General features: G+C 43.1%; 1 protein-coding gene across 2 annotated transcripts; it reads right to left on the bottom strand.

The window, feature by feature from the left end:
* Positions 1-58: 58 nt before the first annotated feature.
* On the bottom strand, positions 59-27,590 carry LOC117527651 (60S ribosomal protein L3-like). Of its 2 annotated transcripts, XM_034190089.1 has the most exons (10): positions 27,522-27,590; positions 21,279-21,471; positions 20,901-21,069; positions 20,660-20,795; positions 9,216-9,402; positions 8,940-9,100; positions 1,439-1,540; positions 534-629; positions 325-444; positions 59-163 (listed from the first exon to the last, which is right to left on the bottom strand). In XM_034190089.1, the coding sequence occupies exons 1-10, from the start codon at positions 27,522-27,524 to the stop codon at positions 128-130; spliced, it is 1,203 nt and encodes a 400-aa protein (XP_034045980.1). In that variant the 5' UTR covers positions 27,525-27,590; the 3' UTR covers positions 59-127. The 2 variants fall into 2 exon arrangements, with proteins under 2 accessions (XP_034045980.1, XP_034045979.1); XM_034190088.1 differs by lacking the exon at positions 59-163 and having other exon boundaries at positions 192-444.

Genomic DNA, 27,590 nt, shown 5'->3' with positions numbered 1-27,590 from the left:
TGTGTAACACGTCACTCAGTTTGTGTTTGTGTAATTGACATAAAACACTGAATCTGTGTGTTTAGAATTCAGGTTTATTCCTGTGTGGGAGTAATCGAGTCTCTCAGGCTTCTTCTGGAAGAGGCTCTCACAGAGTCTTCACAGCATCTTTCTTCATTGGCCCCTGCGAGGAAACAAAAGGTCAAATATTAACATAGTGTCAAAGAGTTCAACATTTGTCAGAAAACAGAAAGTTCAGTTATGTGGTGGAAATGTGCACTTGATGGTCGTCGCTGTTATTATAAATCATATCGACATTGTCCCCTTCCAGATTCTCACACTTACCATGAACGCTCTTTTCTCCTGAGCGGTCTGGAAGTGGCCGTGACCAAATTTGGAAGTGGTGTCTATGAATTTGAGCTCAATGGTCTCCAAGGACTTGCGAGACGTGTGCACAAGCAAAGACTGTACAGAGAAACACACAAAGGTTTATGTAGTACTTTTACTGCAGCTATGTGCTGAAATGTTCATGTAGAAAAACAATCATGCAGTACTTTTCTGAGGGTAAGGACACGCTTCTTACTGCCGACCACACAGCCTTTCACCATGACAAAGTCATTATTTACTTCACCATAGTGGGGGAAGCCGCCCTGCAGGGACAAAATGATGAAACAAGCAATGACAGGAAAATTCTGGAGGAATGTGGTGTCACTGTTACACATAAGTCCTCAGTTCACATTGAATTACACAGCGAGGAATCTCAGCTCATTTGCTCACCAAGAGCAACCAATCCTTGAATTTTGCATGGGGACAACATTATTGCATGTTTGCTGCCTTATTTATATTTATTTATACACTCTGTTTTAATGTCTCACTGGAACAAATTCTGGTCCTTTCTAGATCCATCAGTTTTCAACAGCTTATCAAGTGCAGGGTCACAGTGGGAGCAAGGTCAGAAAGGTTGCCCAACCACAACCACAAGGTCCTCCTGGGTGATCCCAATACATTCCCAAGCCTGATAGGATGTATAAGGCCGACAGAGTACTCTGTGTCTGCTTTGTGGTTTCTTCTTGTTTCTGTGTGCCTTGAAATCCTCCAGAGGTAGGCAACTAGGATGCATCCTAATCATTTGCCAGAACCATTTCGACGTTCTGTGCGATGGAACGGTGGCTCTATTTTGAATTCCATCCACATGTCAGAACTCCTACCACTTTCCCAACAAGTAGGTCCTCCCCCACCCCACTACCTTGTAAAGAAGAAATTTTGGCCACTTGTATTTACAAGGGAGTTTACATGGAGCTGCTATCCTCTCAGCGCTGTTGTAACGTTCTTACCTTGAACGTATTCTAGTCCCAGACAGTTTCAAACAAAATAAAGTTCTTTGTTATGTAGATGCTGTTTATATGTTACAGATATGGGCTTTGTGTGTTCCCATTTTGTTCTAATAGAACAAGTGTACCATGGGAGTGATGGTCTTCTGGCTGATGTCGTAGCTGGTGGAGGCATTGTTCCGAACCACTTTTCCATCCTGGATGTGGACACCCTTACCGATACGATAGATCTGAAAACAAAAGTCAGGAAACAGCAACCTTAAAAATGGAGACAACACTGGGGGATATCACTATTATCACTTTTGAAATGCTTAGAATTTTTCAGTCAAAGCATGTTTGATGGAGTTTTCAGTTCAGAAGCTTCCCATTTATTGTTAAGAGAACAGTAGGGTGCAGAGTTGATTCTGCATTACTGCTACTTATGAATCTCAAAAAGCTCACTCACTCATCTTCAACCACTTACACCAATTGAGGGTCACAGGGGTGGAGCCTATCCCAGCAGTCATAGGGCATGAGGCGGGGTACACCCTGCACAGGACGCCAGTCTGTCACAAGGCCACATATAGACAAACAAACACATTCACACCTGCACGCAGACTTTTAAAGTTTCTAATTCACCTAACCTGCATGTGTTTGGATGTGGAAGGAAGCCCGGGGGGGAACCCACGCAAACACGGGGAGAACATGCAAACTCCACACAGAAAGGCCACAGGTGGGAATCAATCCCATCACCTTACTGCTGTGAGGCAACAGTGCTAACCACTTAGCCACCGCACTGCCCATCTCAAAAAGCTGATTTCTGTTATTACCTTTATCTATTTAAAATGGTCACTCTGAAGTCCTTAGTGGATAACAAAACCTCTGAATTAAATATCAGTACTACATGCAGAACAAAGTGGAGGCCCAGGATCTTCTTCAGTGTAGTTTACAAAAAACATTACTTAGGTGGGAAAGGTTATGACTGACTAACCAGACTGACAGAACTAATTTACACGCCAGCGGTTAGCTTTCGCTAGTGGTTAGCTTTTGACTTTTAGGTTGACTTTTGTTATGAATTTTAGCTTATTATTTTAATTTTTATTTTATTTTATTATTTTTACTCGTGTCAATTTTAGGATTGGATGCTGGCAGGAAGGGTGGCTCTTTTAGAGCCATGTCCGTGAGCTAGAACAGCTTATTAGCTCAGTAGAGAAAGATGTTACGAGCATTCCAGACAAGTTTGGTGTTGGGCCGGCTGGCATGCCCATTGGCATCACCCTAGAAATGCCTGTTATGGAGGACGATTTTTGGACGGAGGAAGTCACACGGGGCTTGGCGAAAGTCACGTGTGGCTCGGCGCCTGGTTATGGCACCCAGATTACTCTCACCTCTGTGAACTGTGAACTTCCATTCCTATCTCCAGGCTGAAACGCCAGACTTTAGTGATAGGGGATTCTATCACCCACAAAGTCAGGTTACAGGCGTCGGCTGATGTTAAATGTATTCCTGGGGCTAGAGTTCCTGACATTGCCTCCTACCTCAGGGTGCTGATGCTGCAGAAGGGTAAACAGACTATGAAACATGACATGACAGTCACATGGTTATTCACATCTGCACCAATGATGTCAGGATGAAGCACTCAGAAGTCACAAAAATGGCTATAGAGATGACTTGTGACCTTGCCAGAAAGATGTGTCGGCCTCAATTAGTAGTCTCTGGCCCCTCCCCCCGTGGGGTAATGATGAGGCGTTTAGCAGGCTGACTTCATTAAATAGGTGGATGGCACAGTTTTGTAGACAGCAAGGCTTTAGTTTTATTGCTAACTGGCCTTCGTTCTGGGGCCTCCGTGGCTTACTGATGCCGGCCGGCCTTCACCCTACTTGGGAAGGAGCTGTCATCCTGTCTGCGAGCATAGGCAGAGCTGTACAGGGAGGGTAACATCAGGATTTTACAGCAGGCCACGGAGCAGCGGATTTGAGACCCTACAAGGCTTATGACAAATGTGGATGTGGAATCCACAAGCTTAGCGGGGAATTTAGTGTTGAAAACCCACTGTGGTGATAGTGGATTTTCAGGGAAGGAAATTTATCAAGTTGGGTTAGTTGGGATATGTTTTGCAAACTTAATACCATTACTACATTGGATGATATTGAAATTGAGGATGGCCCATTGGCTGTTCCAGCAATATTAAATATTTTGTGTCTGCTTACTACAATCCGCATGGAATGTCTCAAACCTAAACCTACTTCCAGGCACCTTATATATGTTACTCTGGAACCAGTGGTGGACACAGTTCTGATAATCCGATAACCGATAATTATCTAAGATAATGTTTTCATTATCGGATTATCTTTTTAGATAACTTTAAAAACCATTATCAGACTAATTATGTTGCGATAAATTTCTGTCCAATAATTTTTAGACTGATAACGTGGTAAACAAAGCTGAACAGCTACAAACATTTGTAAAATTTAAAATTAGGTGAGCACCTACCTGTTAAATGTTTTGTAGCGGATGTTTAGTTTTACCCTCTACAAACAGAGGAGAGGTGCTTCAAGAAGAAACCACTCTATCCTCTGCAGGCAGAGGAGTACCGGTCACAAAAAAAAACCTAATTTCTTTTAACCCCATACTGACACGGGCAATATCACCCAAGTCATCCAGAGGCATACATTTTTAACTTATGGTTCAAATTTTAACGAAACTAATTTCGGACAAGTTATTTAAATTAATGTCACGTCTGAAGTTTTATGAAGTGAAAAAATCAGATATATGTTTTAGTTTTAAAGTAATGCACTAATTAAGGTTTTAGTGTGGACATGCTGTGCCCAGTGCATTATGGGTATGATAGGGTAATCTCAGTACGTTCACGACATGAGAAATGCATTTCAGACACTCTGATCAGGCTCCACGGACAACAGCATTAAACTCTAGTGCCTAAAACTCTCGTGAATATATTCTATGGGTTTATAGACGACATTATTGTGTTTGCGTTTAATAAATTCCACGCATCTTGAATGTAGCAGACATGGATTATCTGGAATTTTGTTTTGGCAAGTTTTTACGGTCTCTACTGCCATCTACTGGCCAGCAGTGTTCATGGCGGTATTCAAACTGAAGCTGGGCTGGTATTTTCAATCACTGTACTCGGTTCCAGCTCAAACTGTAGGACAGAACCGCATGGTGTAAAAGTTCAGAGCACACGATTTATGTTCTCACACACATTGTATGTTCAAAAACCATACGTCGGACTCATGTTTCCAGAAGCAAAACGTAAACAGAAGCTTTTTGCTGACCATACGATCGCCGATCAGGAGGTGGTCGTGAGATGTTAAACCCAGCTCGTTACTCCATGTATACTAAACAATGCAGGACGCGCGATTAACCTGAAACTCAGTGCGATCCAAAAAATTCTCGCACGAATGAAAAATCAGCTGGAAAAGGGCCAAAACTCGCACAGTGTAAACCCAGCTGAAGTACTGAACGTCTGGCACCAGTAGATCATGGCAGTGTTCTATTTATTTTTGACACCGGTTATATCAGACGGTTATCTAGTTACAACCTGGCTTTTTTTTTTTTTTTTGAAAATGCCTGTTTACGCAAATAAAAAAAATAGAATATTTTACAAAAGCACACTTATCTGTAAACACCAACACACGACACACGTAACATTAACGTGTTGGTTTACATAATGAATGACTCAACCAATCACTGTTAGAGGAGGCACATTTTACCCAGAATCCTTTGTGAGCTGTCTGTGTTTGTTACAAAACTTCAGAATTAATGCATTATTCAACATTAAAAGATATATGTTATATTGTAACTTTGTACAAATAACAGAATTGGCAAGATGTTCAAAGACAGAAGTGCTGACTCATTGTTTGGGTCTGTTTTCACTTTTGATGCTACCAGAAGCGATCGTGGTGTTAAAACTCAAAATCAGTTTGTTAGTAGTTGCAAGTGTACCAGAGACAATACTGGAATTTATCGGTTATCTGTGACTTCCGATACATTTTTGGGTGGTTTATTGTTTTATCTTTATCAAAGATAACTTTTCAGTTATCTGATTATCTGTTATCGAAGTTAATTTTTTGGTTATCTGTGCCCACCACTGTTTGGAACCACCCCTAAATCCGAACAGTCCAACTGTCAACCCCACTGAGGTCCTTAGTTTGGGTCTCATTAACATCAGATCACTGTCCTCAAAATCGTTGATTAATGATCTAATTATGGATCATCACTTAGATATGATTGAGTTATGCGAAAGTTGGCTTAAAATGACAGCTGTCCTTCCCTTAAATGAGGCCTGCCTACCTGCATACACATTTGGTCATGTCCCTCGTGATGTGAAGCAAAGCGGGGGTGTTGATTTTTTTTATAAATTTAGATTCACCTTACTAACTGTTGGGGGTCAAAATATAATTTGTTTGAGCATCTGATTTTTCGCTCTGCCTATGATGTGTATTGCCAGGGCCAGACAAATGGAAATCAGTCATGTTATTTTGTCACTGTATATAGGCCCACCGGCCCATACTCTAAATTCTTAGATGAATTTGGTGTGTTCATATCTAACTTGTCAACTAGTGCAGATAACATTTTGATTATTGGTGACTTTAACATTCATATAAATAAGGCTTCTGATCCCCTCTGCAAATCATTTATGGAAATTGTGGATGTATTAGGATTCCAGCAATGCATTCAGGACTCGACGCACATTAATGGAAATACCCTGGATTTGGTTCTCGCATGTGGTATTGCTGTCACGAATATTGACATCATGCATCTCGCATTGGTGGTCTCTGACCACTCACTTATTAGGTTTACAGTTTTGCTGCCGTGTTTCGTGGAACAACAACCTTGTTTATTACTGCGGCGACGCATTAACTCCTCAAATATGATTGAACTCGAAGCTAGATTGCCTGGTATCTTAGCTTCACATTTGGAGAATGCCCAGTCGACAGTCTTGTGGATAGTTTAAATTCAGTGCTCAAAACTACACTTGACAAGATTGCACCACCTCTATTAAAACCACACCTTCGCAAGGCACAGTCGCCTTGGTTTAATGGTTACTTGTGTGACCGCAGGTAGAAGGCTCAAGGTTTAGAACGGAAATGGTGTAGCTCCAAATTAGAAGTATTCCACCTTGCATGGCGTGATGCTATCTTAGACTATAAGCATGCACTACTGGCTACAAAGCGGGTCTTTTACTCTGATTTGATCAGTAAAAACAAGCATAACTCAAAGTTCTTGCTCAACACAGTGGCAATACTTATTCATGGACAACCACCTGTAAGTCGCTCTCCCTTTTCAGCACAGGACTTCTTGGATTACTTCGAGAAGAAAACAGAAGACATTGGGTTGAGCATATCCCAGTATGCTTTAATCCAGCCACTACACCCTGCTATTGAGGTGGGTGCTACCACTGAGGTGTTACCTACATTTACAGAATTTGATAGTATCACACTAGACGTGCTGATGAAACCCATAACATCTACAAAAAGCACAACCTGCTTATTTGATCCTATACCAACAAAACTGTTTAAGGACCTGTGGCCCATTCTTGGGCCGACTGTGCTGGAAATTGTTAATTTCTCATTAACTTCTGGATCCGTTCCTAAATGTTTCAAATCTGCAGTGATTAAACCATTATTTAAGAAATCTAATCTTGATCCTAGTGTTTTGAAAAATTACAGGCTGATATAAAATCTATCATTTTGCTCTAAAATTCTGGAAAGAGTGGTTTCATGGAAGCTCGTGGACCACCTTACTGAGAATAATCTTTCTGAACCACTGCAGTGTGCCTTTAGAAAATATCATTCCACAGAGACAGCTTTCACTTAAGCGGTGAATGACCTTCTGCTTGCAATGGACTTGGACACCACTGCAGTTCTGGTGCTGTTAGATCTCAGTGCTGCATTTGATAACGTGGATCATCAAATTTAATTTGATAGGCTGGAGAATCATTTTGGGATAACTGGAAGTGCCCTTGTGTGGTTGACATCATACCTGTCCAGTCATTCTCACTGTGTTTTGTACAATTACACTACATCCAACCTTAGTGACATGAAATTTGGGGTTCCACAGGGATCCGTCTTAGGCCCGCTGCTTTTCTCTCTTTATATAGCACCCCTTGGGCATATACTACGGCGTTTTTGGATTGACTTTCATTGCTATGGTGATGGTACTTAATTGTTCATGCCAATAACTGCTGGTAATTTCATCCATCCATCCATCCATCCATTCATTTCATTCTTTAGAAGATTGTCTTGCATCAGTGAGAAGCTGGATGTCTTGTAACTTCCTACTTTTAAACTCTGATAAGACTGAAATGATGGTTCTTGGTCCAGCGAGACATCGGCATCAATTTGACCAGCTAGTGCTTAGCCTAGGTTCATGTGTCATACATCATACGGACAAAGTGAGGAACCTTGGGTTAATTTTTAATCCTATGTTGTCCTTTGACCTCCACATTAGAGATATTATGAGGACTGCTTTCCTCCATCTGCGAAATATAGCAAAGATTTGTCCCATACTGTCTATCGCTGTTGCTGAGACCCTGATTCATGCATTTGTCTCTTCTAGATTGGATTATTTCAATGTTCTATTTTCTGGGTTACCGCAGTCCAGCACTAGGGGTCTCCAATTGGTTTGAAATGGTGCTGCCAGACTTTTGACATGAAGCAGAAAGTTTGATCACATTACTCCCATTTTGGCATCTCTTCACTGGCTTCCTGTGTCTGTGAGGTCAGAGTTTAAGGTTCTATTACTGTACTAGCCTATAAAATTGTTCATAGACTGGCACCTCCCTACCTAGCTGATCTAATTAAAGCCTACGTACTGGCCAGGCTTTGCGTTTGCAGGATGCAAGATTACTTTGTGCCCCTAGGGTGAATAAAAAGTCTGCGGGTAATAGAGCTTGTTCTTATCATGCCCCTGTTTTGTGGAATGATCTCCCTGCGTCGATAAAGCAGTCAGATTCTGTGGAGACTTTTAAGTCCAGACTAAAGACGTACTTGTTTTGTCTTTCGTATGGCTAGCATATTGACATATTGTGTTACTATGCTGCTTTTTTTACTCTTTTATTTTGTTTTTTTTTATCTTTTAATTCATTTTGTTTTGTTTTCTAGATTGTTTTGTGTGAAGCGCCTTGAGGCGACTCTGTTGTGATTTGGCGCTTATTAAATTAATCTTACTGGAGTAAGAGTAATTCTGAGTCTGGTATAACTTGTTCAGAGAACTAGTCCATAACATGGAATTTTTTAATGGGAATGTATGGCTCTAAACAAAATTATGTGATTGCACCTGGGGCACTGTAAACTGGTCATTGGTAATTCTAGAAACCATGATTTTGGACTATTATTGTTCAGTAGCTGATATCATCAAGCTGTCTTCTTGTTGGTCTATTTGTCTTTCCATTAAGTCCTGCCGAGCCCTGTAAAGGCTTCTGAAAGATAGTGTCTCTGTTGGCCACATGGTATATTTTGCATTCCTTTTTCTTTCTTTTTTTAATGTTTCCTTTTTACGCTTTAAAGTTTTAATGATTCTTGTTCCAGGACATACCTAGTGTTGGTACCATGTTCATTGGCTCATTAGATCTTGAGTAATTTTACTAAAAAGCCAACAAACAGATACATGAATGATGAGGTTAACCTTTTTGTTGCGCTCAGTACGGTGATGGTAGCCCTTCTGACCAGCGCGAGCTATGGTGAAGCCCACACGGGCAGGATGCCATGCTCCAATACAGGCCACCTTCCGGAGGCCTTTGTGAGTCTTTCTTGGGAGCTTCTTTGTGTTCCAGCGGCTTGTCACACCTAGAAATATGAAGAACAAAGACTTCACATGAGACCATACACGCTCTCACACTGACATAACGTATGGGTGAGACTGACTTAGAATCAAACAAAATGTATGGAGCACATGTTATACCTTTGAAGCCATGACCTTTGGTGACACCAATGATGTCAATCATCTCATTTTGGTAGAAGACAGCAGAAACAGGCACAGCCTGCTCCAGCCGCTCTTTTGCCCAGTCCACCTTATCCGAAATGCTGCCCCCATTTAGTTGTATTTCCATGATATGAGCCTTTTTCTGCATTATAGGCAGCAAGCGCATCTAAATGAGGGACAAAGAAGCCAGGATTCAATAAATGAAATCAAATCAAATGTCTTGGAAAAACTTTTTGTTAGTTCACCTGCTTTGAAAAACCTGAAAATGTCTTGATTTGATCCTAAAGTACTAGAAGCACTCAGAGAGTGCAAACCTCCGCCAAGCCCATGGGGTCACTGACATCATAACATCTACACGCCGTGGAATCATTGAACCTAAAAAAGTCTAACCATGTTTGTTCAGTAGTAAAAAAAAGTTTTATCTGCTCGGACTGGATAGCATGTATCCTTAGTGCTTGGCATCACAGTTTATTGCAACTTGCACCTTTCCCAGAAGTTACTGTCATCTGAGCACTGATATTGATATTGCATGTACTTATAGACAAAAACAAATAAGAGACAAAATTCAATTTATTATTCAACTAAACTGCAAATATATTAATTTTTTAACATTTATGAAACACTTCTCTAAACAAGGCCATAGGGTGACTGACCCTAAAGAGATTCCCTTCTTGGCACAGTGAGCTATTCAACAATTCAGTGTTACAACCAAAACTATAATACATACACTGTTCTTTCCTTTATACTCGTATTTGACATCCTTGACCATGAAAACATACCACTAGAACGTGGAATCACTTTTATGTCTTTATTAGTTCAAAAGGTATTGTATAAAAACGATTTTCCGGTAATGGTGGTTTTCTTCTGGATCTAGCTCCATAACATTTGAAGCTACATCAAATCTGATGACACCTTACTGAATCAGTACAGATTCAGCTACAATTTGGTGTTAGTTGTGCATCTCTAGCTTCATTTGTCATCTCACACTGACACATTTTCTATTTTCCCTATATTTTTGCATATTCTGGATCACCAGATCCGGAATCCGGATCCGATCATCACCAAACTTTGTTGTTTGATAGAACATTTGACTATGTTACACCCTAATTTTTTTCAAGCCTTTCTGCCTTGTTTTTGTGGAGTTAGAAACTAGAAAGTCAAAATTCCCCCTATCCCGCAATGGTGAAGAATCCTTTAAAAAATTCCTGGATCCGGATCGTGATCCGGATCACCACTAAAATTTAATCACTTGTTCCTCTTGTCATTTCCAACCACTCCACAAAATTTCATCAAAATCCGTTCAAAACGTTTTGAGTTATCCTGCTGACAAACAGACAAACAAACAAACGTGACCGAAAACATAACCCCCTTGGCGGAGGTAATAATAGTTATTATTAGTAATAGTACTGATCATTTTGGGCTCTTATATACAGCGTGATTCAAGCTCACTTCAAATAGATAGGCCAAAGGCAGGCAAGTTGTTCTTATCAAAGGGCCATTCAATATTTGATTTCTTTGTTTTTCTGGAGAAGGCTAAGGGGATGGCCACGTTCCACCTGGCTGCAGCAAGATAAATGCTTATCTCAGAGATATGGGGATGGACTGATTGTCTGTCTCATTGGCTGCCATCCAGGACCCAAAGCACTTACGTAGTCTGGTGGATGCAGCGTAGCACTGTACCCAGACTAGACATGACTTGTTCGCTATATGTCCTTTATGAGTATTATACTTCAGTCACATTTGGGGTGCCAAAATCCAACCCCTTTTCTGCCTCATGACACCTGGAGAGTAGATCAAGTAGGGGATTGCCTGTTGGGGTGTAATACGGTGTGGACCTGGTGTACTCCATGGCCACTATGGTAGCCATGAAGGCCCAACAGGAAACCCCAACACGAGACGGCTAACGGGACTCTGGTGAAACAAGAAATCCTTATTGGCGGCTCAAGTCGACGAGGTAATGGCATGTAAGCCAACGGCTGTGAAGGTGGATGAAGGCTGCAGCAGGTCCTCAGACCCGATCATCTGGGATTTTCTAGCCATCGGACCAGGCTAAGGATTTGTCAAGGACCATGTGTTTGTTGGCGTGCAACGTCAGTCACATCTTAACCAAACTCACGCACAGACATTTCTAGAGCAACCGTGGATGTAGATTTTCTATCCTTTCCAGGAATCCATCAAGAGACGATCTTCCTCGCCACCGAGGGATTGCCACAACACAGCCACATTTGGGATTAGTACATTTTTTCTGCACAGTATATTGAAAAGAGAACAGGAAATTTGATGATGTGATGACTGTCAATGCGGAGGTAGTCTTATGCGGTGTCCACCTTATGCTCAGAAGGCCTGGTAGTTAGAAAATCAGTTAGGTTTCAGTAGAGAAACCTCTGAACAAAAAGTAGAAAATGTTTTCAGCTTTATTTAAAATATAATTCAAAATAAAATAAACACCAGCCCGAATGACTAGTATGCATATGAACATGTACATATCCCAACATTGCAAGCAGAGGAACTGCACATAAGTCTACAAATAGGACAACAGCTACATTACATACTGTAAATTGTTGCACAATGTTCAGTGGCAAAAATGAAGCCAAAAGACACATTTTCCCTAAAAGACACATTTTCTGACTACCAGGCCTTCTGAAAACAGGACAGGCCCCGTCATACACAACTATCTGAGCATTACAGTTCCAAATTTAAATGATCTAGTACATAAATGACATTCCCCTGTGAAAGCACATAAGAATGCATGGATTGTATGCAATTAGGCTATTACTTTTTTAACATAGATACATGCTAATTAGAAGAATTAGCAAGGAGCGCTACTCAACCAGCAAGCACAATTGCTATCCAAATACCTTAACAACTGCATGAAGGAAAGGTATTTTCCTCTGCAGGCCTCCCGTCCTAGACACCAGCATGGACTCGCAAAATTTCCTGTATAATTTCCTGTATTGTCTATTGTGTCAGTAGCATGGCTCAAGCAGAGGGTCGCCCCTTTGAGTCTGGTCTGCTTGAGGTTTCTTCCACAAATCATCAGAGGAAGTTTTTCCTTACCACTGTCACCTGTGTGCTTGCTCTTTTGTTGTGATTTGGCACTATATAAATGAAAATAAATTGAAATTGAAATATTTATCCTCACTTAAGTACTTGTTACTTAAATGTTTGCTGCCAGCGTAAAGGTTTCCCTTTGGCAAAACTCAAGAGGGTTATTTTTAAACTGCTATTTGATACGACACCTTCAGAGTGGGCAGCGTACCACAGTCATTCAGCTCATCAGAAAGCCAGACTGGTGATGTGGATTATTCTGTCTCCATTGCACGTGATCAGGGTTTTGTATGTGTAAATGTGAAGATGGACGGAGAACACTGAACTATCCATCACTGCAGATAAATAGAGGAATGTGACTGATGTGAAATAATAAAGGAAGAAAAGTATATTTAAAATGTCGCTTAATTCTAGTCATCTTTTCCACTGCACATCCACGTCTTTCCACTGCACATCAACAAAGTTGGACGGAGGTTATGTGATCGCCTGCGTTTGTTTGTTGGTTAGTTCTCGTGGGCACAGTTCTGCATCTAACGTCATAAAATTTGGACATACAGTTCAGATAATCCTAGAAAAGAGTGAGTTCATTTTTCAAGGTCATAGCTCAAGTTTCAAGGTCAAGGTCATGGAAAAAGTAAAAATTGCATAATCAGCTATAACTTCGGAAGTACTCGCCGTAGAAACTTCCAATTTGGCTCATAGGAAGACACTTTCTGACTGACCTTGGCCTTCAACCTTGACCTTCAAATGTTCAGTCAAGGTCAAAGTTGACCTGAAAAATTAATATCCTGTATTTAAGTCTTATGCATGGAAGTGGTGTACTGGGTCCTACAATACAGTGAGTTCACTTTTCATGGTCACAGTTCAAATTTCAAGGTCAAGGTCACACAAAACATAACAAATGCATAATCAATTTAGATCCCACTTGAATTTCACCATTCTGAAGTGTCATTTTGGTCAATGCTTAGTTGGAATTTTTAAGTGGAACCACTTGCAAGACATTTTTGGCTTCATGCCAGAACTCTTTCAGAAATGTATGAGCAGACTTGAATTTTACTATTTTAAAGTTACAGTTTATTTCGTTTATAAAGTTCCAACATTTATTTCATAGTGTGACATCAAAACTACTCTGTTGGTGGAGGTACTTGCGCTCTAGTTTCTCTGTATGTAATCTTTCATTTAAAAAAAAAAGCCAGCTCAGGATGTTGAATGCATCACTGCAGACAGTGTATTGTGGTTCAGGTCAAAGGTCAGTGTCACCTCATGACCTCATGATCTTTTGCATGCATGACCCATGGATTTTGAGTCAAATGGGAACACATAGGGGTGGGGGATGTGGTTTGTAATGCAAATGGTTGTACTAATGGAAGGAGAAAGATTGCTGGGCAGGAGTCACAAACTTGTTAAATGGACGGCATTACAGCAGCAAGTTTCCATCTGAAGCAATTGCAATTTCAATTTATTTTCATTTATGTAGTGCCAAATCACAGCAAGGTTGTGATTGGGCGTTTCACAGAAGTAAGGTCTAACCTTACCAACCCCCAGAGCAACAGTGGTAAGGAACAAGTCCCTGTGAGGAAGAAACCTCAAGCAGACCAGACTCAAAGGGTGACCCTCTGCTTGGGCCATGCTACAGACACAAATTACAAAACAATTCACAAAACGAACATACAGGAAATGTTGCCGGTACACAGGATGGTTTCTGGAACAGATACCACACCCATCTCTGGATGGAGCCGCACCTCAAACACAGAGAAAAGAAAAAACCAGAATGAAGCATCAGAAAGAAAACAAATACAGTGTAATTCTTGGAAGCAGATGTTCAAAGCCTCTTACTATACATATATGCCTCACCTTCACACACACGCACACAATGATGTCTACGCAAGGTGCTCAATTACACACCGGGAGCAGCTTGGTTATAAAGGACCTTAACTCTACACATCCCAGTACTCTCAGTTTTTGAACTGGCACCGCAACTGCCAATCCTCTTGTTTTCAAGTACATTTTAACAGTGCTGTAATGTAACGAAGTAGGAATACTTTGTTACTGTACTTAAGTAGAATTTTGACGTATCTGTACTTTACTTCGTTATTTACATTTCTGGCGACTTTCACTTTTACTCCACTACATTTCCTCAATAAAATGTATACTTTTACTCCAGTACATTTCCCTTAACCATCTTCGTTACTTGTTACTACAATATAAAAGCAGAAGAAATTTGATTGGGCAATACCTCTTTGCAGAGATGAAAGCAGCGGGAAGAGATATACAGTCCTCTACAACCGGTACGCAGGGGTACGCCTCGGAAGAGCAACATTCACCCCTGCAGCATGAAGTGTCATGTTTGACAGGAAAGTAGTTTAAAAGACAAAAAACTAAAAGATGACAGGTTGAATCTGCACCCCCACTGAGGCAGAGGAAGACTGTAGAGGGTGAAAACCATCCGCGCTCTGGACTTCAAATGCACACACCCTGATGCACACACAGATACACACAGATCGGCTCCCACTGTCCAGTGGGTCCAGTGCACGATCGGAGTTAACACACTTAAGGGGAAAACTTAAGTACTGACAAAACTGAAATTTTCGTGGAGTAGCGCTGCAGTAACATCAGACAAGCTTGAACCCTCATGTGCATGCGTGAGTTTTTTCACGCCTGTCGGTTGCGTCATTCGCCTGTGGGCAGGCTTTGAGTGAGCACTGGTCCACCCCTCCCATCGGAATTCCTTTGTCTGAGAACTTCCTGAGAGACTGGCGCTTTGCTTGATCAAAATTTTTTCAGAAACTGTAAGGCACATCCAAGTGGACACCATTCGAGAAATTCAGACGGTTTTCGGTGAAAATTTTAATGGCTGATGACAGATTAAGGAGTGTTACTATCGCTTTAAGGACAGCCTGTTGGGAAGGTGTAGTGACACGGACCCACAACAGGGGGCGGTAATGAACGGACAATGGATGAGCCAAAAAGTAACAATTTAATGTTGTGAATTGCACAACGGAATACAGACAATTGCAGTTGAGGAGTACAGTCAATCATACACAAGGTGACGTGTGGGCAGGCTCGAGGATAGAAGACGTCTGTCCAGAGAAGAGCCAGATCCCACACGGCTTCCACTGCCAACAGATCTGAAGAACACCGGAGCCGCCAAGTCCTGGGTCCCAGGTGGCCACCGTCTCCAGCTGTCAGACCAGGTACTGCTGGCAGAAACAGAAACAGTTAATGGTGGGTGTGTGAAGACACACCCAGTAATTGTTCCCTGAGTAGTTCCTCCGAGAGGGAGAACCTCCACCTCCAGATACAATATCACCCGTGCAGCTCCTGTTGGTCTCCTTCCTGGATGGAGTGAGAGACGAAGACCGTCGTCCTCTCACTGTCCGCCAATCCAGCCTTTAATAGACCTCGCAGGAACACGGCTGCACACAGACCACTGTTAAGTTACAATAATAATCACAGCAGAGAAGGTTACCTTGTTCGGTAGCTGATTTCTCGGCGAGGAGGTGGAGTTGCAGTCCGGCCTTTGTAGTGATGGTGATGAGTGACAGCTGGTGCTGATAAGTGACAGCTGTCACTCCCAGCGGCTCCCACGCCCTCTCGTGCTTGGAGCCTGCACTCCAAGCAGGGCGCCATCTGGTGGTGGTGGGCCAGCAGTACCTCCTCTTTAGCGGCCCACACAACAGGACCCCCCCCTCAACGGGCGCCTCCTGGCGCCCGACCAGGCTTGTCCGGGTGACGGGTGTAGAAGTCGGCCAGGAGGGCCGGGTCCAGGATGAAGCTCCCTCCAACAGGTGTCTCCACTCCTCCAGAGCCTCCTTCAACGCAAGAAGTTCCCGATTGCCGACGTCATAGTTCCTTTCAGCCGGGGTCAACCTGCGGGAAAAGTAGGCACATGGGTGGAGAACCTTGTCGGACTCCCCGCTCTGGGATAGCACAGCTCCTATCCCTGAGTCAGAGGCATCCACTTCGACTATAAACTGGCGTTTTGGATCGGGCTGCACCAGAACCGGCGCAGTCGAAAACCGGCGTTTCAACTCCCTAAACGCGGCTTCGCACTGATCTGACCAGGTGAAGGGGACTTTTGTGGAGGTCAGGGCTGTCAGGGGGCTAACTACCTGACTGTAGCCTTTGATGAACCTCCGGTAAAAATTAGCAAAACCGAGGAACTGCTGTAGTTTCCTACGGTTTGTTGGTTGGGGCCAATCTCTCACCGCTGCAGCCTTGGCCGGATCAGGGGCGACGGAGTTGGAGGAGATAATAAACCCCAGGAAGGACAAAGAAGTACGGTGGAACTCGCACTTCTCGCCCTTCACAAACAGCCGGTTCTCCAACAACCGCTGCAGGATCTGACGTACATGTGTAACATGTGTCTCAGGATACGGGGAAAAGATGAGTATATCGTCTAGATATACGAAGACAAACCGATGCAGGAAGTCCCGCAAGACATCATTTACCAAAGCTTGGAACGTTGCAGGGGCGTTAGTGAGGCCGAACGGCATGACCAGGTACTCAAAATGACCTAACGGGGTGTTAAATGCCGTCTTCCATTTGTCTCCCTTCCGGATCCGAACCAGGTGGTACGCATTCCTAAGATCCATTTTTGTGAAAATTTGGGCTCCATGCAGGGGCGTGAACACTGAATCTAACAGGGGCAGAGGGTATCGGTTGCGAACCGTGATCTCGTTCAGCCCCCTGTAATCAATGCATGGACGGAGTCCGCCGTCTTTCTTGCCCACAAAAAAGAAACCAGCACCCATCGGGGAGGTGGAGTTCCAGATCAGCCCGGCAGCTAACGAGTCCCGGATGTAGGTCTCCATTGATTCGCGTTCCGGACGTGAGAGGTTGTACAGCCTGCTGGACGGGTACTCAGCGCCTGGTATCAAATCAATGGAACAATCATACGGACGGTGCGGGGGAAGGGTGAGCGCCAGATCTTTGCTGAAAACGTCAGCAAGATCGTGGTACTCACATGGCACCGCCGTCAGATTGGGGGGGACTTTAACCTCCTCACTAGCTGTCACACCAGGCGGAACTGAGGATCCGAGACACTCCCGGTGGCAGGTTTCGCTCCACTGAGCCACAACCCCAGACGGCCAATCAATCCGGGGATTGTGCTTTATCATCCAAGGATAACCCAAAATCACACGGGAGGTAGAAGGTGTTACATAAAACACAATCTCCTCCCTGTGATTACCAGACACCACCAATGTCACTGGTTGTGTCTGGTGTGTGATTAATGGAAGAAGGGTGCCATCTAGTGCCCGTACCTTCAATGGTGAAGGTAGAGCCACTAGAGGGAGCCCGACTTCCCTTGCCCATCTGCTGTCCAGCAGATTCCCTTCCGACCCCGTGTCTACCAGTGCTGGGGCGTGAAGGGTCAGATCCCCACTCAAGATCGTAACTGGGATGCGTGCGGATTTGTGGGGTTTCCCCGTGTGCGTGTTATGGCCCACCCTTAGCCCAGTTTCTAAGGGCGGGCATTGTCGTTTAACCGCTTGGGGCAGTTCCTCTGTAGGTGCTCACTCGAGCCACAGAAAAAACACTCCCTGCGGGCCAGCCTCCGTTGTCTGTTATTTGATTTAACTTTGGCCCTGCTCGTGTCCATAGCTTCATCAGCAGGGGGAACTGTTGCCACACAGGAGTCACGGGCTGTGGAGCGTGGGGAAGGCGGCACCCTTTCGGACCCGGAAGGAAGAGGGACGGCTCATGCCCGGCCACGCTCCCCGCCCTGCTCCCGACGGTGTTCCTCTAATCGGTTATCTAATCGTATAACCAGATCAACAAGCCCATCGAAATCCCGCGGTTCGTCCTTAGCCAGTAAATGCTCCTTCAGGACCGGAGACAGTCCATTTACGAAGGCAGCGCGGAGCGCAATGTTGTTCCAGCCAGACCTCGCTGCCGCGATGCAGAAGTCGACTGCGTACTCCGCTGTGCTCCGACGCCCCTGTCTGATTGACAGCAGCAAGTTAGAAGCAGATTCGCCTCTATGGGGGTGATAAAAAACCTGTTTGAACTCCCTCACAAACCCAGTATACGTCGTTAGGAGCCGTGAATTCTGCTCCCAGAGCGCCGTAGCCCAGGCGCATGCCTCTCCTCGAAGCAAATTTATTACGTAAGCCACCCGGCAGGCATCTGACTCGTACATGACGGGACGCTGTGAAAAGACGAGCGAGCACTGCATTAAGAAGTCCGCGCACATCTCAACACAGCCTCCGTACAGCTCCGGAGGGCTTATGTAAGCTTCAGGGGATGGTGGGGGGAGTCGTTGAACGAACAGCGGAATGTCTGATTCAGGCCTCCGGTCAGCAGGAGGAGGTGCTGCAGCAGCGCCCTGAGCTTGCGCTTCCACCCGGGCGGTGAGAGCCTCCATCCTCCGATTGAGAATAACATTCTGCTCAGTGACTAAGTCCAACCAAGCAGTGAAAGTGGTTAAGATTTGCTGCAGCTCACCTAACACGCCTCCTGCTGACGCCTGTTCACCTCGCTCTTCCATTGGCTGTTCAAGCGATGGTTGACGCCCCTCGGGATCCATGACGCTGGCCGACAAATCCTGTTGGGAAGGTGTAGTGACACGGACCCACAACAGGGGGCGGTAATGAACGGACAATGGATGAGCCAAAAAGTAACAATTTAATGTTGTGAATTGCACAACGGAATACAGACAATTGCAGTTGAGGAGTACAGTCAATCATACACAAGGTGACGTGTGGGCAGGCTCGAGGATAGAAGACGTCTGTCCAGGGAAGAGCCGGATCCCACACGGCTTCCACTGCCAACGGATCTGAAGAACACCGGAGCCGCCAAGTCCTGGGTCCCAGGTGGCCACCGTCTCCAGCTGTCAGACCAGGTACTGCTGGCAGAAACAGAAACAGTTAATGGTGGGTGTGTGAAGACACACCCAGTAATTGTTCCCTGAGTAGTTCCTCCGGGAGGGAGAACCTCCACCTCCAGATACAATATCACCCGTGCAGCTCCTGTTGGTCTCCTTCCTGGATGGAGTGAGAGACGAAGACCGTCGTCCTCTCACTGTCCGCCAATCCAGCCTTTAATAGACCTCGCAGGAACACGGCTGCACACAGACCACTGTTAAGTTACAATAATAATCACAGCAGAGAAGGTTACCTTGTTCGGTAGCTGATTTCTCGGCGAGGAGGGGGAGTTCTAGTCCGGCCTTTGTAGTGATGGTGATGAGTGACAGCTGGTGCTGATAAGTGACAGCTGTCACTCCCAGCGGCTCCGATGCCCTCTCGTGCTTGGAGCCTGCACTCCAAGCAGGGCGCCATCTGGTGGTGGTGGGCCAGCAGTATCTCCTCTTCAGCAGCCCACACAACACAGCCCACGGCGCAGGACGGCTCGCCGCGCCCCGAGCCGCCGTCGTCAGACTGTTTCGAGCTGAAAACTTCCAAATTTAAGCCTCTGTTGATCCAGGACGTCGTGAGAGAGCAGAAAAGTTTCAGAAGAGGTCGGGATCAGCAGTTTATCCGGACATTCCACTGTTAAAGGAGATTTTGTAATGAAAGACGTGTGGACGGATTTACGCGTCGGCACGCAGCCGCTCATCGCACGGCGCCACAGAAAAACACCTCCGTGTTGATAACCATTCGTAAGATTCAGGCGGTTTTCGATGGCTTTCAGTCGAGTGAGTATCCGAGAAATTGTTTAACAGCTGGGCATGTTCCAACTTGTCCTGTGAGACTTCCAACGGAGTACATTTTATATTAAAGTACATTTTATATGAGAAATTTACTTTTGATACTTAAGTACAGGAAATGTCAAGATACTTTAAGACTTTTACTCAAGTAATATTTTTAAAGGACACTTTTACTTTTACCAAAGTAATTTTATGGTAAGATACTTGTACTTTCACTCAAGTATCACTTTGAGGTACTTTATACAAGACTGCATTTTAAGCTGCTTTTTCGGCCACAAATTGAAATCATTCAATACCGGATCTTTAGATGACACTGTTAGATGATTGCTGCAGTAATGCCCCAAGTATTGAAGTATGAAAGCAGACCTCAAACTGGCACTGAAACACAGATTTTGGCGCATTGGTTGACTGACATTGAACTTTAACATTGACCACAGTATTTTGCATGTAAGAGATCGTGAAGTGCCATGTTATTTTTAACAAGTGTTTCATCATGTTGTGTTGTAGGTCTGACCATTCTAAAGCCACTCATCTACTGACATTTTATTTGGAATATAATTGTAGGTGAAATGTTTTTAACAACTGCAATGAAATTCAGTGATAATTATGTTGAAAGAAAGAGATTCTAAGCCTGTAGTATGCAACCTTTTGGCTCCTGTAGAATGTAGATTTGCAAGTTACAGAGTAAGTTCAAAGGTTATAAGACAATATTTTTGTGTTGGCCTACCTGCGAGTGAACAATAACTCTAATAACCGAACAATATTTCTTCATCTGGGAAAAATCTTTATCCAGCTGCTTCTTTCCTGCATCATCCTGCCACTTCTTACTGTACTTGGTGAAGGCTTTCTTCTTACTCTTGTGCCTGGAAATAGCAGGAGGGCAAAGTCACTCTGTCAGTAAGACAGCAGGGTGAAATGGCATGACACGTGGACAAACAAGGACAAAATGAATAATCACAGTCCCAGACCAGTTTTTGTAAAATCTGCGCCGGCACTCATCGCTGAGATGTTCGGCGAAGATGGACTTGAAGGGACGCAGGCCGCGGACTGTGTTAATGTATCCCACAATGCCCATCACGATGACTGGAGGGGTTTCTATGATGGTGACCGCCTCCACCTCCTCTCGCTTTGATTGCTCTGTAGAGGAAACATGGAACTTTGACATTTATCAATGTTTAGTAAAGCTAGATTCCTGTGAAGCATTTTAACAGTAATCATATCAGATATTATACCTTACACAGTGCAGAAAAAAACTACAAAAACATGACAATTGGAGCATAGTGAAATCATACAGTATAAGCGTTACTCTGCTGCGTAGCAGTAGCGCTTTATCCAACACAACATACTGAGGCCAGTGCGGTGCACCTCTCGCAGGGTGTGGGTCATGCCGGCTTTGTAGCCCAAGAAGGCAGTGAGATGGACAGGTTGGGTCGGGTCATCTTTTGGCCACGTGCGCACTTTCCCTCGATGCTTCTTGCTACGTTTTCGGGGCAGGAACCCCATGTGTCCATGGCGCGGTGCGTGGAATTTGCGGTGAGACTAGAATGGACAGCGAATACACAATTATTACAATTTAGCACAAGTGAATGTACATTTTCAGTGCAAAACCTGCACAGATAATTCTTATGATTATACAATAGCAAACTGTTCCACATATCACATTTGCACACAGGGGTGCCAAAAAGGGGAGAATAAGGAGAAGGATTCTAGGGGCCCATGAGTGACAAGGGCCCAGAGAGGCCCCTAATACAATTATAATACTGACAAAATAATATGGGTGAAGAGTAAGATTTCCTTTCATGGGGCCCAAAATCCCTGGTGGCACCCCGGTTTGCACATGAAGCAGATCTATCTACCATCTATCATCTGTCAGATATCTTTTTAAACTAATTAACTTACTATTTGATTTACCACACTGAAAAAAAGTTTGGAGTATTACCACACTTATATGATTGTTACATATATTAAAATTATTTTTGCCTTCAATTTATTCAGAAGAGCTGATTCTACTGATAATGAATTAACCAACTGGTCTACAGCGTATAGAGGTGCAACCACTCATTTCTTGAGTCTTCTTGACATGCTGCAAAATGTGAGTGTCACAGGAGTATGTCCCTTTTGGGCTACTGTGTCAACATGGCAGCGCAACATAGTGACCTCCATGAGGGGGCCTGCACCCATGTAGATAGGACTGCTCATTAACCCCATGCCAAAACATGGCCATTGGGTATTACAAAGGCTTTGCATCCATCTGTGCTGAGCGTAAGTCCAGTTCTGTTGCTGCCAGGGTCTTGAAATTAACAGGGAGCATTCCGGGGACACAGACCTTGGAGAAGATCAAAGATGGCTAACCTTGACCTATTTAAAGAGGTCAAAAGGTCACATTATGTTTCGTATATTTATGCTCATACGGCCGAGGGTATTGCATTGCGTTATATTTACCCGAGGCCAAAATATGGGCATCGGGTATTGCAAAGACTTTGCAACCATCCGTCCATCTGTTTGTGCTCAGCATACGTCCAGTCCTATTACCGGTATTGCCAGGGTCTTCAAATTCATATGCAGCATTCTTGGAACACAGACCTTGGACAAGTGCAAAGATGGCTATCTAAGGGGTCAAAAGGTCACATTCTTTCCACACACTCTTTCTTTGATTACAAGCCCAAATGGTCAAGGGTATTTTAGCATTCAGTGTTTTGCAGTTGTGAATCTTGCGCTGTCTCACAGTTCATGACTCACGTGAGAGGTCAGTTTCAGCAGATTTCCAGTTCAGGGCACAATGTAAACAAACGTCATGAAGTATCACTGGTGGATCTAGGGAGGGGGTTAGGGGGTTTAAACCCCCAAGATTGAGCTGTGCCCCTTTTGGTTTGGTATCCCAGTAAACATCCAGCTAGGCTGTTTGTGCTGCCTGCAGCCGAGCCGAGCAGAGCACAGCATCTCTCAATGAAAGAACAAAAACTCTGTCAAAGTCTTCCAATAAAAAAAGCTCCTTCTTCGTGCGTAGCTAGTGACACATTAAGGCTTTATTTTACAGATGAAAGCCTTCATGTTTCCCAAATTTGCTCAAATAAGCCGGAAAGATAGTATGAGACTCAATAAGGAGTCTCTCGTTCACTGACAGAGACTCCTCCTCTCTCTCTCTCTCTCTCTCTGAGGTAGAGGTGGGCGATACCGGGAATTTTGGTATTGATCCGATGCCAAGTAAATACAGGCCCAGTATCGCCAATATCAATACCGATACTTTTCATATTTAAGCTTCATAGAGCCAAAGGATCCAAAAGACCTAGGATAGAATTTCGCCAAACATTGTAAGTGACAACAAAATACTTTATTATCACAATCAACATTTTTGTTTAAATAAATATCACTAAACACAACTTAAAACAAAATCTCCTGAGGTAGAGGGCTGACAAACCACAATACAAGGGTGCGCTGCTCCGTGTTGTGTGACACAGCGCAGTGCTGCTCTTACAGACAGAGAGTAGACTTTGATGAATCTGCGTGCACAGCACTCAGTGCGTGTGGGAGAGAAAAAAAAATGCTTGAGCATCAATCTTTTTACATGAGGATTGTTCGATATCAATACCAGCGTTGGTATCGATATTATGATCAATCTGCCCACCTCTACTCTGAGGGAGAGACAGAAACAGTAAAGTATGAAAAACTGATTCAGAAAGTTTTTCATCCAGGCTTTCATCTTTAAAAGAGCAGATTTACTTCTTACAGAAGTATTTTTTTTTTCATTATGCACCAATGACACCAGACCAAATTACTTGTATGTGAGAACTTACTTGGCAATAAATTTGATTCTGATTTGACAATCAAATCAGTCCAGGTTTAGATTAGTAAGATTAAACCTTAATTTGTGTAAAACACCATGAGGCAACTTTGTTGTGATTTGGCGCTGTATAAATAAAAATAAACTGAAAATTGAAAAACTAAAACACAACTAAACCAAAGCCAATGTTGATCTCCATGCAACAATAATAAAACGTGTGCACATTCTCTCCACATGCAAAACATTTTGTGATGACACTTACAGGGCTCCGTATCACTGAAAACACAAAGCAAAAGTTGAAGAAAAAAATAACATTCCACTTACCCCAGTGTAAAGATATCCAAAAAAAAAAAAAGGTCCACAGCAAAAAGAAGGCCTCACTCACACGTCATGCGCGTGGAAACGTCCACTCGTCCAGTAGTGGCCCATTAAATACTCTATTCTAGAGGTGGGCGGATCAATCCTAATATCGATAATATCGATACCAATGCTGGTATTGATATTGAATGATCTTCGTGTAAAAACATCAATACTCAAGCTTTTTTTCCTCTCCCGCACACACTGACTGCTGCGCACGCAGATTCATCAAAGTCTACTCTCTGTCTGTAAGAGCAGCACTGTGCTGTGTCACACAACACGGAGCAGCGCACCCTCCCCCCTCTGGTCTTTTGTTGTTGCACCATCACGTGGCTCAGCGGTGCCTGCCAACAGCCATGCAGGTAGACTCAGCCTGGCCTGCCCACTCAGCACTCTCCTCAAGTCAGCCCTCTACCTCAGGAGATTTTGTTTTCAGTTGTGTTGAGTGATATTTTTTAAACAAAAATGTTTATTGTGATAAATAAAGTATTTTGTTGTCACGTACAATGTTTAGCGAAATTCTATCCTAGGTCTTTTGGATCCTTTGGATCTATGAAGCTTAAATATGAAAAAGTATTGGTATCGGTATCAATATCGGCGATACTGGGCCTGTATTTTCTTGGTATCGGATCAATACCAAAATTCCTGGTATTACCCACCTCTACAGGGAAGGGCAGAGGGCCGCCAGGGGGATTATAGGAAATGTTAAAGTACCGAATTGTGTTATATTTTGAAGCTTATAAAAGCATAATGCTTTGTTGTTGCAGGTAATTATACAACCCCATACAACCTATATTCAGTTGAATACACCACAAAGACAAGATATTTAATGTTCAAACTGATAAACTTTATTGTTTTTGTGCAAATATTTGCTCATTTTGAAATGGATGCTTGCAACATGTTTCAAAAAAGCTGGGACAGTGGCAACAAAAGACTGGGAAGGTTGATGAATGCTCATAAAACACCTGTCTGGAACATTCCACAGGTGAACAGGGTAATTGGAAACAGGTGAGTGACATGATTGGGTAAAAGGAGAATCCCCAAGTAAAGATGGCGTGAGGATCACCACTTTGTGAACAACTGCATGAAAAAATAGTCCAACAATGTTTCTCAATGTTCAATTGCAAGGATTTAAGGGATTCCATCATCTACAGTCCACTGGGGTTGTACACCAATGAACAGATGTTTATGAATGCTATTCTCCATTTTTGCTCATAAACGCACATGAATCCTACATATCATAGCTTTAAATAACTTTCTGTAATTGGGCAGATTTATTCCATAATGCTTTATATCATTACTTATCTTTAGGTGAAATATATTTAAACCAGCTGGCTTGGGAACAGCTTGGGATCCCCCAGCTAGAGTTAGAGAATTCGGCTGAGGATAGGGAGGCGTGGGTAGAGCTGCTTGGTCTACTGAGACCATGACTTGAACCCAGATAAGCGGCAGAAAATGAAGGAATGAATGTTTAATAAACTCTGTATGATGTATTTCTCTTAATTATATGTGCTGCTGTTTTTCATTATTTAAATGGTACGAACTCGAAACTATTTTATAACTGTATAGCATTCTTAACAACTGTAACGACTTTGCAAAGTAAGCTGCTGTTTATTACAATAATATGTTCTTCACATTTAAAATATAACACAATCCTAAAATACCCTCGCCGTATGAGCATAGTTTTCTTTATAATTTGTAGTTGTTAAATTAATTATTAAGACCCTACTGTTTTATGTACAGTTTGTACATGTTCAATAAAGGCCTTCTATCAATCAATCATAAACAATATTTACGTTTTAACATTGTCTGCAGGAGGGCGTGCGTGTACATGAGCTTTTGACAAGAGTGGAAGTTAGCTTTGAGTTAGCAAAAGTTAGCGTGCATGCTGACATCCACGAAATGTCTTGTAAATCATTTGAGAGGTGTTATCAGGTTACAAAAACAGCGTTTTCAGTTTTAGAAGTGTTTACTTCTCGCTAGTTTTTACATAATATATGACAAAAAGGTTATATTTACACACAAATGAAACAGTTTTGCAGCTCGCTAGACCAGCCTGTGACATCACGATGCTAACTTCTGCAAAATGTCTTGTAAATCACTTCAGAGGTGTTAATAGGTTCCAAAAACAGCATTTTCAGTTTTAGAAGCCTTTATTTCTCGCTAGCTGTTACATGACAAAGAGGCTATATTTACACACAAACAGAGTTTGTAGCTATAGACCAGCCACTGATGTCACAGTGCCGCTCTACTCTTGATTGGCTGTCACCCCCCCACCCCGCCCCCACAAAAAATGGAACAGAATGAAACAGAACGTGACTTTTTAACCTCTTAAAATAGGTCAAGGTTAGCCATCTTTAAACTTATCCAAGGTCTGTGTTCCAAGAATGTTCCCTGTGAATTTGAAGACTGGCAGTGACAGGACTGGACTTATGCTGAGCACAGACAGACTGACTGATGGGTGGACGGATGCAAAGTCTTCGCAATACTCGATGGCCATATTTGATGGCCTCAGCTAAAAATGAAAATGTCTGTATTCATGTTTAAATACAGCTTTTTTGTTAAGGTCTGAACAACGGGTGTTTTGTTTTATTCCTAGGCCTTGTGTTCCCTATAAAATGCACTGAGTGAATGAAGGTAAGATACGATGATACTTTAATAGTCCTGCAGCATGGAAATTCACAAATAAGTCATCCTCAACAGTCTGTTAACACAGTAACTCAAAAACAATCAATGCTGTCATCTTGTAACTCACAAAATTTAAACAGCATATAATAAGGTTAAACTTATTAGACACAGGTTAACCTTGATACACCAGCTCAATCCAAAAAGTTCATTTGTAATGCTTAAATAATATGCACTTGACCACTCTGCAACATGCTGAACACTGCCACGTGCTGGACATGTTTGGAATTCTCAGAGGGAATAATCTTATCACATGCATGATGAAAATTCAGAGCAGGTGCAGGTAAAGTAACATAGATTGTTTGACAGTTTTAAAGGTCTCTCTACCAAGGCCTCTGCTGCTTGTATCACTACAGTCCTACGGGGAATATACTTACTGCGTTGGTGTAATGTTTGTGACATTTGCCTCAGAATTGAACTGGGAAAACACTTTCTGACAGCTAAAGGGTTCCAGTACATTAAAAGCTAGTAAAATGGCCTGTTTGCTCAGCCTGTAGGCTCCATAGACCGAGATCTTCAGGTCTAATATTCACCCCAGAAATGTGACAGATTAAGCTCCAGATGATGGAATGCCAATTTCAAAATAATTCAAAAGTACTCCATATGCCATATGGCCTCCTCCATAAGATAATTTTCCAGAGTGCCTCATCTACACATCGAAAAAATAGACATGAAACATAGACAAGCATATTTGCAGAAGACATGGGCGGGTAAAATGCCTTGCTGATTTCTAGCAGAAAAGAACCAAAAGACCACGAGCACTGACCATGTCTGCACACTCGATCCCAGGCGAGAGACAGAAGAGAGAAGAGCAAGTGCTCAAGTAACGGTCATG

The sequence above is a fragment of the Thalassophryne amazonica genome, chromosome 16, assembly GCF_902500255.1.
Source record: "Thalassophryne amazonica chromosome 16, fThaAma1.1, whole genome shotgun sequence".
NCBI classification, from domain to species: Eukaryota; Metazoa; Chordata; class Actinopteri; order Batrachoidiformes; family Batrachoididae; genus Thalassophryne; species Thalassophryne amazonica.
Note: the sequence above shows the minus strand (reverse complement) of the source record. Positions and strands in the feature narration are given on the sequence as shown.

What these genes read in the sequence shown, in the direction of transcription:
- LOC117527651 (XM_034190088.1), bottom strand. An exon ending in GGTGCACCGCACTGGCCTCA is followed by an intron (nt 21,070 to 21,278) that starts GTATGTTGTGTT and finishes TTTCCTCTACAG; the next exon opens with AGCAATCAAAGCGAGAGGAG. An exon ending in GTACTGAGCGCAACAAAAAG is followed by an intron (nt 1,541 to 8,939) that starts GTTAACCTCATC and finishes TTTTGTTTTCAG; the next exon opens with ATCTATCGTATCGGTAAGGG.